General features: G+C 41.3%; 1 protein-coding gene and 1 long non-coding RNA gene across 2 annotated transcripts; one reads left to right on the forward strand and one right to left on the reverse strand.

Annotated features, from left to right (window-relative positions):
• Window positions 1-1,249: 1,249 nt before the first annotated feature.
• Window positions 1,250-4,183, reverse strand: LOC111862205. Its single transcript, XM_023847413.1, has one exon. It carries the CDS (start codon window positions 4,181-4,183, stop codon window positions 1,250-1,252), a length of 2,934 nt encoding a protein of 977 aa, XP_023703181.1.
• A 1,525-nt stretch (window positions 4,184-5,708) lies between these two features.
• Window positions 5,709-9,148, forward strand: LOC111862206. The gene is made up of 3 exons (XR_002842391.2): window positions 5,709-6,887; window positions 7,772-7,881; window positions 8,488-9,148. It is a non-coding gene; the product is annotated as an uncharacterized LOC111862206 (long non-coding RNA).
• The last annotated feature ends 1,809 nt before the right edge of the window (window positions 9,149-10,957 follow it).

A 10,957-nucleotide genomic window follows, 5' to 3' on the forward strand; every position in this document is an offset into this window, starting at 1 on the left:
TCGTTCTGCGAGTCTTTTAGGCAGCGGATCAACTGTCGGACAGCCGTATATAGGATGAGTAAAACCAGAACCGTAATTTTCCACGAGGCCTTGTGCTAGTGAAAGTCTGAACTTTGGCGTGCCCATGTTTTTGTTATTCGGGAGACACCGATATATATGACCATTACGTTATGTATTGCTACATTGAGTAGCCTCTTGAATAACTTCTGATACCACTTAGTACTCCTGTTTTGTTCAAGCAAGTATGGCTGTAGCATTTGATCCTCAGATCCACTCCTAGGATGTTTCTGTTGTAATCACAAGCAACCAAGGGCTTTGTTTCTTTTGTTTGTTTGCTTTATTCACAACTACACGCATATCTTCTTTGTGGTATGTTGATATCATAGTCACTCGGCCATCGTAACTGTGAGGTCACTGTACTATTTAGACTGACTGGCAGAGCTGCAGGAAATTGAATGTTATGTTTACACGAACAGAGAGCACCGCTCAAGGCACTAATACCGATTAAATAGAAAGCACATACTGAACACATTGGGTGCTGTCCAAAGAATTATTTCCTTATCGTGAAATTGAAGATGAATTTCTTATGGGTGTTTCTTAAATTAATACATTTTTCAGCTGTGAAAGTCGCTATTTATTGTGAGAATCATACAGAACACAAAAAATCATAGATTTTAATGTTAAAGTATGTGGCCGTTTCGTTTATTGCTTCAAGGAATTAAATATATTGGAATTGTAAAGCGTTGTACATGAACCTGAATTGCACTCAGAAGGCTGTTTTTTGACTGAGCGATTTGAACTATTTGCAAATTCCGGGATTAACAGAGACTGAAGACTTCTGGTGGATGACGCAGTCAGGCTTATGTGGACGCTATGGACGTTCTCTAGGTTCTCTAGCTTCGGTGCTTGTTTCTTCTTAAGTTTTGAGGATAAAAGGGCTCTATGTTCCATCCTCGACCTTGTAAGTGCAAGTTTTTTTTTTTTATTGTGAGATATAAGAATTTGGCGTCGGGCTGGACGGCCCATTCTGCCAATTACAAGCTTAAGTTAGAATTTGTAACATGCTTACAAATAGGTTCAGAGTTAAAGCATATTTACATTGAGTTTACAAGTAGGCTTAATATGAAACAGGTTTATAGCATGCTGATGAGTAGGTCTAAACCGAAATACGTGGCTAAGTGAAGGCAGTTGTTGGTGGAGTAGATACGGTTTGTATCTAATTTATGTAGCAAGGACTAAGATATGTTCATTAAATGGTGATGTCGATGCGGGTTAGGTAGTGAGCAATCGATGCAATAATCCCAGGGTCCATGTCCCTGAGGAGGGGTTCGATCTTGTACGGGGGGTATTCATTGCGCTTAATCAGGTTCCTGAGCATGTCTTCTCGTGCCGCATCAAATCGTTTGCATTGCCATAAGATGTGGTTGGGAGATTCGATATTTTCTCCGCAGTCGCAAATCGCATGGGGAACAATGTTGAGTCTATGGAGGTGGGTTTTCAGGCAGTAGTGCCCGGCTCGAAGTCTGTTGAGCGTGACGATGGGCTTCCGGTGGAGCTTAATCTTGTTGAACCAGGGGTAAGGTACCTCAGCGAAGTAATTATCGAAGTAATATTTTCCTTTGTGTGCTCCCGATGAGTAGCCCCATGCGTAAAAATCCTTTAACATTTTCTGTTTCCAACAGGCTCTAAGGTCGGTCCAGGGTAATAATAGTTGGGAGTCTATGCCTTTGTAAACACTCTCTTTTGCCGCCATGTCGGCCCGTTCGTTGTGGGTGATTCCAATGTGGGCAGGTATCCAGTAGAAGTGAACGATTTTACCCTTTTCTTCAAGCATGAGGAGTTGCTCTTTAATGGTAAGTATTAGATGACTACAGTGTTTCAGTGGGGAGCCAGAGCGTAGGGCTTCCAAGACACTTTTGGAGTCTGAGAAAAGACTGAAGTGTGTGTTCGGACTCTGTTTTATCATTTCTAGCGTCGATATAATAGCCATAGCTTCCGCTGTGAAGACTGAGGCATACTTGGATGTTCTATATAGGTTCGCCGTGGAGTTTGTAGAAGTCACGGAGGCAAAACCTACAAAACGGCAACCTTCCGTTTTGGATCCATCTGTGAAAAAACAACGGTTGGAACCTTCGAGTTCCTTAACCAGCGAGTCGATCATGGCCTTCCCTTGTGGTGATGAGCTGGCAGCTAGGCCCTCGGCAAATGAGACCCGGGCCTGATGAAAGGAAGTCTTGTAGGGGTAACTGTATATCAGGGGTTTATCGGAGTGGGCAATAAGGTGATGCAGAGGTTCAATTTCCTTGTAGCACGTGAGAATTAGGGGCTCTTGTCCAGTGTGTATCCTGGTGGGATGCATCCTAGTGTCTGCAAGTTGTGATATACGGGCCAGTAGCGGATGATTTGAGAGGGTGTAGATTCTGGAGATGTAGTTGTCACAGAGTAGTTTAAATCTCATGTCCAGGGGTGGAATCCGTGCTTCTGCCTGGGTTACATTTGTGGGTGTGGATGCCATATATCCCATAGCTAGCCGAAGGGCTTTACATTGTATACGTTCCATGGAGGTGGTTTCTGTGGCATTTAACGGAGTGAAAAGATGCGAACCATACTCAATTCGAGACCTCACTAGCGCAATATATAGGCGTAGTAGGATAGATGGGTCGGCTCCTATCCATGTTGAACGCAAATAGCTGATAATAGTCAATGGTTTGATACATTTGGATCTGATGTAGAGGAGGTGTTGTTTCCAATTAAGCGATGATTCGAATAATATTCCCAGAAATTTCACCACTGGCACTGATCTGCATGCGGCGTTGCCTATAGTTACTTCCCAGCGGGCAGCTCTTATGGTTCTATTTTTACTGAAGAGGCAATATTGACACTTGTCGGGGGCCAGTTTTAGCCCGCTGTTCTCTAGAAAGACGTTCATTGTACCAATGTCTTGTGTGAGCTTAGTGGAAATGATTTTGGGATCCTTGTCAGAATAGTAGAGGGCGATGTCATCAGCAAACTGGAGTACGGTGCAGGGGCCTTGCATGCTCGCGTTGAGGGGCGTCATGTAGAGGGCAAAGAGAATCGGGCTGAGAACACTACCTTGAGGTAGCCCCCGATACGCCGTTCGTACAACATCCAGGTTGTCGTATCGGAGGTAGAGGAATCTTTCTGAAACTAAATTGTAGATGAAAGCTAAAAAGTGGCGAGGGAGGTTTGTGAGTTTCAGTCTTTCGATGAGGACGTCGGCCAATACGTTGTCAAAAGCACTTTGGATATCAAGAAATACGGCACCCAGGTGTCGATTCAGGTCGAACGCATTGATTATGTCCAGGTAAAGCACAGTGGCATTATCCAGGCATGATTTGTTCTTACGGAAACCGAATTGTAGGGGGGGTAGTAGGTGGTTGTATTCCAACCACCAGTTTAATCTCATGTTGATCATTTTTTCCATGATTTTGAGAAGGCAAGCAGCCAACGAAATGGGTCTGACTTTTCCTTTATCGGGTTTAGGGATGAAGAAGATGGAATACTGTTTCCATTCAGTTGGAAAGGATTCAGTCAAATAGATGTCATTATAGAGTCTTAGAAGCAGGGGTTTGACCGTGTCTGGGAGAGAGCGAATGACTAAGTAGTCAATTCCATCAAGGCCTGGGGATGACTTAGGGTTAGTACTTAGGATGGCTGCTTCTAATTCTTCCTTAGTAAAGGGGTGATCCATGAATGGGTCTTCATAGTCGTTTTTCAAACATGGCGGTTGTACTGGGGCCCAAGGGGGGCACAGTGTTTCTATTGCTGTTTCAATGGTGTGAATCCTCTGCACGTTGTATTCATTCGATTGAGGGGTAGTGTTCCAGGCGCGCTTAAGTCCAGCTAGTTTCCTCCATATGTAAGATTGATTAGTGAAGCGGTTGAGGGAACAACAGAAGTTCCGATAGTAGTCCCGTTTGATTCTGCGTATATCAGATCTCGTCTTAGCCTCGATTTTCTTGTATTGGAGAAAATTGTCTCTCGTTGGGTACTGCTGGAGTCGTAGGAGTGCTCCTTTTCTAAGCCGAATAAGTCGGTTGCAGTCTTCGTTCCAAAATGGTGCTGGGTTAGGGCGTTTGTGAGATTTTTGATTGTTAGCAAGGTTGGAATTCTGTTTGTGGTTTCTCGTGTTGTGGTATTTTCTCCCTGGTGTGGCCTCCATGACCGCGGAGGTATAGTAGCTGCAGAGGTGGAGTACTTAACCTGGGTGTCCTTATCTGGGTGTAAGATAATTGCTTCGAGGGCATCTAAGTTGAGCAGGAGATGTTGGAGATGGCCTGTTGCCAATTTGTCTTAAGAGTATATATTTTGTGCGGTGCCCGGTGAATGAGTCTGGGATTCGCTTTTTTGTGGAGTTCTAGTGTGATAGGGTAAGGGTCACTACCCCATGAGTCCTTCCCAACGCACCAGTTGTACGCTGGGTAGGATCGGCTGTCTGTTATTGAGATATCTATAGCCGATTCCGTATTAAACTGTCTTGAGCGGAAGGTTGTATCTCCTTGGTTGATGACACAATTATCAGTACTTTCTATGGCGCGAAAAAGTTTATCTCCCTCAGAGCAAGCGTGAGGGCTGCCCCAGAGGGGGTGGTGGGCATTAAAATCCCCTGCTAATAGAAACCTATCGTGGAATTGGTTTAGGAAGCGCAGCCATTTATCGTTCGAAATGTGTTTATCGGGGGGCCTGTATCCAGTTGCCAGTAGTAGCTTTCCCTCTACTAAGTGCAGGGTCAATGTGCATAGTTCAATGCTCCCATCGCAGTCATATAGGGCAGGTCATTTCTCATATTTGAGAAAATTGTTAATGAAGATGGCAGTACCTCCTCCAGCACGATGCGTTCTGTCTTTGCGAATAACGTCAAATCCTTTTATATAGACTTTGTCCGTTTGTGTCAGCCAGGTTTCGTTTAATAGAATGATGTCAAACTGTTGTGCTCTAAATTGAAGTTCATGTAGCTTGTTTTTGAGACTTTGGCAATTCCATTGAAGTATTCGGAGCACGTTGGGGTTCTTGTCCATTTGAGAACTGAATATGTAAGTCGATTGCTTTCCATATTCTATTCCATAGAGCATTCGAGTTCGGGTCTGCTTTTAAGATCGATTCCAGTCTTTGTAGGTGAACAGAATGGGTGTTGCTCATTAGCGAGTTGGTCTCAGCGAGGTAAGGAGTCGTGTGCGGAATACGGTCCTTGGCCGGCCGAGCTTGCACGGCTTCACTGTATTTGCGATTTTTCTGTTCAGGGGGCAAAGGGAATTTACTTGGAGTAGGAGAATGTCGCAATGGTGGGAAGTTGCTGAAAGTTATAGATGGTGAGTGGAACAAGGAATTATGTTGCATGTTGGAGAATTGTTTTTGTGCTATTGCAAAGGGTACATTTTCATGAGCCATAATTCTGCAGATTTCTTTGGATTCCCTGAATTTGGGACATTGTCTGTTGAGGGTAGGGTGGTCACCTTTGCAATTAATGCACATTGGGGTTGTCGCACATGTTTCGCTTTCTGGGTGCTTGTCGTGGGCACAAGTCAGGCATTTCTCAATTGCTTTGCAAACTTTACTAATATGGCCGAATCTGCCGCATTTAAAGCACTGTCGAACCTGTGGGATGAAGGGTTCCAAGTCCAGTCTCGTTCGCCAAATATAAACGAATTTTGGTAANAACATATCTGTTTTTAAGATAGGTGGAAGATAGCCCGTCCAATGGTAGTACATTCTTTAGAGTAGAAAAAGTTCCCACAGGAATTGCCATTTAAAAAAAAAATCCAAGGAGGAAGCAGTTTTTCAGTGGAAACAGACAAGATTATGGGACCACCGTGTTTCTTTATCATCCGTGTGTGCCATCCTTACCATAATGTGTGAACCAACTGATGGATTTATGTGAAACTCTGTATTGTTATCGTGCCACTCATATGTTCTTTCAATTGTCTACCATCAGCCATATTAACATGGTGACTTAGTTAGAAGCAACACTAGAGCCACTTAATATAGTGTACTACATTTTTGTATGGTAGTAGGTCCTTAAGAAAAGGGTCGTGGGGTAAGCATTTATACCCATTCAGAAGGTTCTTAGTTCAATCCTCAGTCACATCTGTGTACAGATTTTTCTGCTCACTGATGATGCCTTCAGATCTACCAGAGTTAAAGCTTCGGGAATACAAAAGAAACCCCCCCCCCATGGGTTGCATCCCATGTTAAATTATAGGGTTCCTCTGCTGACCAGCACTATTGTGATTACCTCATCATGAGGGGGGGGGCTGAGATTGTTGTATTCCACCTCAGATGCTTTCAGTAGTATCAGTTGTTTTGACTTACTTTTCTTCCATTCTGTATGTCACAGTTTGTAACTAGGCAACATATTGTGACATTTGAGTGTGTAAATACTTTGTACTCGATACAGTTTGTTGTGTAGGCATAGAATGTGGGAGAATGGTTCATTTTGCAGATAGGTTGCATGAATTAAGAAGAAACATGACTCAAAATTATTACTGTCCCATTGTACTTTTATTAAAATATTTAGCGTTAATCATTTCAATCCGTATGACTTTAATGTGCTGTAGCATGCCCATTTCTGGTTATTGGCTGTGTGAGTAAGTTGTGTTGGAAAACGGAATGTTACATATTTTTATTATTTCACAAAATAACGGATTGAACTATATATGGATCATACCCTCTTTCCTGGCTGATACTTCAGGATGAAAGGATTTTACGTGTTACTTGGAAACATGGCCACATTCTGTAAGATCCTAAAATACAATGACTTTAATGTTGTCTCTCTCTCTAATTTCAGATACCTGTCTCATGAATTTCATGGAAAGAGACCAGGGAAAAATGAAGTGGAGAAACGGATGAAGAAGAATGAACAGGAAGGAGTGAGTATTGGTCCAGATCTGGTCATGAGCTGTTATTTCTAAATAATATTACATTGTAGCACTCTGCTGCACTTCATTTTGTATCAGATTGTTTCACAGTCTCATGTGCAGCACATCCTTCTATGAAACTTTCTAAAATTTATTCACTGCATGTTTCCACCTATGAGGTCATCATCAGGTGTTTTAAAATTATAAATGAAGAAACTGCTGTGCTTCCATATTGTGGTTGTCAGTTGTTGCTGTGTGTGTATGTACGAAGTGACGGGTTGTTCTGCCTGTTGTGTTATACTGTGTGTCTAGCACTGCACAGTAATGACCAGCAACCACAATATGGAAGCACAGCAGTTTCTTCATTTATAATTTTAAAACACCTGATGATGACCTCATAGGTGGAAACTTGTAGTGAATAACTTTTAGAAAGTTTTATAGAAGGATGTGCTGCACATGAGACTGTGAAACAGTTTGATGCTATTTCTAAATGGTGCTCCATAAGGAAGTAAATTGTGGTTATCTTAAAAGTCCATGATTCCATATAGCAGATAGATATCCATCCATACTTTTTGTGTGTTCATTTTCACTGACTACAGAGAAACACAGTAGCTTCAGCCCTGGGACAGAAGCGAATACAACAACTTTGTGGCATGTAAGATGGAGCCTGCTCATAAAAACACACAGCATATTTGTTCAGTTGTCATTAGGCTAGCAGACATGGACACAGACCATGGGTTGGAAATTGGGAGAAACTGATGACTTCAAGCGGCAGACTAACTTAAAATTTGGTCAGCTGTTAGCATAATCAGTGACAGGTGCTGCAAACAGTTCAGAATGTTTAGTGGCAAACAGAATGTGCCCCATCTGAAGTGTCAAATATTTTCTGTTTCCAGTTGATGAAACAGATGAGCTCAACAGACACTCACTTGGACCACGTAGCCTCTTGCAGCAGAAACAGAAAGAAACAGTCTCCATTTGTGGTCCTTAGTGGCAGTAAACAAACGTGGGTATCTATGTAAGATTCGAGGCTTTCACGGCGGTGACTATGAAGAAAGCAGTCTTCTGGGATTTGGCACCGTGTATATGTGGTGTTAACCGACGTTTCGGAGGAACGTATCGCCTCCATCTTCAGGGTAGAAGAAAAAATATAAGAAATCTGCAANCATTAACTGACAGACTTAAGACACGAGAACACAGATTGCTAGATGAAACCAGTGAACTGAATTCAAAATTTGTCTAATCTTGACATTGCAAATAACGGTAATTCATAGCTTTAACTTAAAGGCTGAGTAGGTGGGAAGTCATATAGTAATGTTGACAGTGTCATCTGGTGATTATACTGTCGCAAAGTAAATATTTGTTTTTCTCTGAGCATATCACTGATCTTGTTATAATTTCTAGCCTGTAGACCATAAAGTGTCATTTTAATGACAAAATTGATTAATAAGGTTTTCCTCTTTGGTACTGTGAAGCTTTACTAAAAATTTCTGTTTTTGATGCAGAATATGAAATTTAATTTTCAAGAAGAAAACCACCATGTCAGGTTTTTGTGAAGTCTTCAAGTTTAACATGAGCATTACTACATTTTCTTTATTTCTTTCTTTTTCAGGGCAACCATCTCGAAAACAAAACTGCAAATTCTTCATGAAATACGCTGCCACCAACTCTGAAATATAGTGTGGACTCATGATTTTATTGTTTCTTACTGTCTGAAATATCATCTCTATTTTAAATAAGACACAGCTTGCAGCTGCCGACAGTGCCCACATGTACTGGAAGGAAGGCCACGGAGTTCATGTCACATAAATGAGTACAGTGGTTCTCCTGCTTCCTTAGGTAACCTGTTGGCACCTGTAAGCTGAAAAGTACAATTTCTAGTGATTAGTTGCTTGCTTATAGGACTTGAGCCAGATGAACAGCCTCTAAGCTAAATCAGACATGAAGTGATTATATTTGTTTTTTCCTTGATTGCAATAGCAATATTGTACACCCCCCATCAATGCTGCATTCAACCCTGAAAATTGGTCACTAAACAGAGATGGGTATTCTTCCAAGAGAAGAAGGGAACCCTCATTCAGTGGTAGGCGAGTATGAGAAGCTGTAAAGTTATACAAGCACCACAATCAGAAGATGTACAGTCTACTGCAAATCATTGTAAAGCACCACTGATATATTACTGAAACACATGTAAAATTATACGAGGGTAAGTCAATAAGCAAGTTACAAATGGATATAGAACTTAAACAAATAAGAGTACTGATTTGAAAAATGCTTTTATTTCTCAACATAATCTCCCTGTACATTTAGGCACTTGTCCCATCATTTCACAAGCCCCTGAAAACCAGCAACATAAAATTCTTTGGGCCGCTGTCAGAAGCAGGCGGTGACTTCCCTTTCTACAGCTTCATCGTTGGGAAAATGTCCAGCCGAAAGATGATGTTTAAGAGGGCCAAACAAATGGAAGTAGCTTGGACCAAGGTCATGGCTATACGGAGGATGCTCGAGGACTTCCCACTTGAAATTTTGCAGAGTCTCATTTGTCTTGTTGGCAGTATGGGGACGCGCATTGTCATGCAACAGCAACACGCCTTTGGTGAGGAATCCTGGTCGCTTCTGTTGAATGGCCTTATGAAGTTTCCTGAGGATGTTAACTCCTGCTGTAACATCCTCAGGAAGTAAATGTTCCATATAAAGGGAAGTCACTGCCTGGTTCTGACAGCAGCCCAAAAAATTTTATCCTGCTGGTTTTCAGGGGCTTGTGAGATTATGCGACAAGTGCCTCAATGTACAGGAAGATTATGTTGAGAAATAAAAGCATTTTTCAAATCAGTACTCTTATTTGTTCAAGTTCTGTAGCCATTTGTAACTTACTTATTGACTTACCTATGTACACCCACTTCATTAGGTGCATGCAGAATATGTTGTTCAGTTAGTGTGGTTACTTGCAAGGTTGGAATTGTGTGTGGAGTTGATTTCAGTTTGTAACATTCTCACACAGAGCAGTCTGCTTATGGTAACTGATGGTCATTACTATTTATCTTTACCATAGGTGATTAATTTTTCAGTAAGTAGTTTTCAAACAGCAGGTATGACACACCTATCAAAAGAAATTGAAGATTTTGTTTTCTTATTCGTCAGTATCCTGTTGAGAAAAGTGCAATAAAATAGTTTCACTTGGTGTAGTATTTAAATGTATATCAGCTTTAGGAAAAATGATATAGAAATGTTTTAATTTCATAATATATTTGTATGCACTAAAAGTTTAACTGTAAAGTTGAGGTGGCCACATGCAGTTGGAGCCCAGGCAGGGCCACTGAAGTGTCAGGCTGATAGCTTTAAATGGTTGCAATGGTAGACTTGCCATTTCTTATTAATTTGTACAGATTTCCTAACAGACTCACTACTGTGATGAAGACTTGTTCAAACAACGCTCTGAGAAATAATTTCATTATGTAACATAATTCTTCTGAACTGATCACAGTTCAGTTTATTCAGTACAGCACAATTACTGTAGTGTTGTAGTGTGCCAATATTTCTTGTTCATAAGTGGAAGTACAGTCATCTACAAACACCAGTGTTACATGTGAGATATGAGATATTCAGGGCAGTGATCATCATGAAGTTGGAAGTGATGCTGTGTAGGTGTGTAGGAGTCTACCAACATTTTGGAGGAACGTAATGCCACCTTCATAAGGGTAGACTTCTGCTGCATACATTCTATCACATCCTGACTTTTCCAAAGTATTATTGAGGAGAAGTGTTATGAAATGTAATACTCTGTAATTTGTTTTTACCAGCACTGCAGACAAATATACTTCCTCTATCTTCAGGATGGAAAATGGAAGCTGAGGGCAATGTGTTCCTCTGAAATGTCATTAAACTTCTACTAACCTACATAGTATCATATCCCGTATCATCAGCCAAATGAAACTGCTGTTTGTGGATGACCTGATTTCATATTGACTGCAAACATGACATGATGCTTCAATGAGTATTATTCATGAATGGGAACAGGTGAAACATCTGTACTTACGTAATCTACATGTCTGATATCTGGAGTCATCCTAAAGATGGAGGCA

This window comes from Cryptotermes secundus, unplaced genomic scaffold (assembly GCF_002891405.2).
Source record: "Cryptotermes secundus unplaced genomic scaffold, Csec_1.0 scaffold1303, whole genome shotgun sequence".
NCBI classification, from domain to species: Eukaryota; Metazoa; Arthropoda; class Insecta; order Blattodea; family Kalotermitidae; genus Cryptotermes; species Cryptotermes secundus.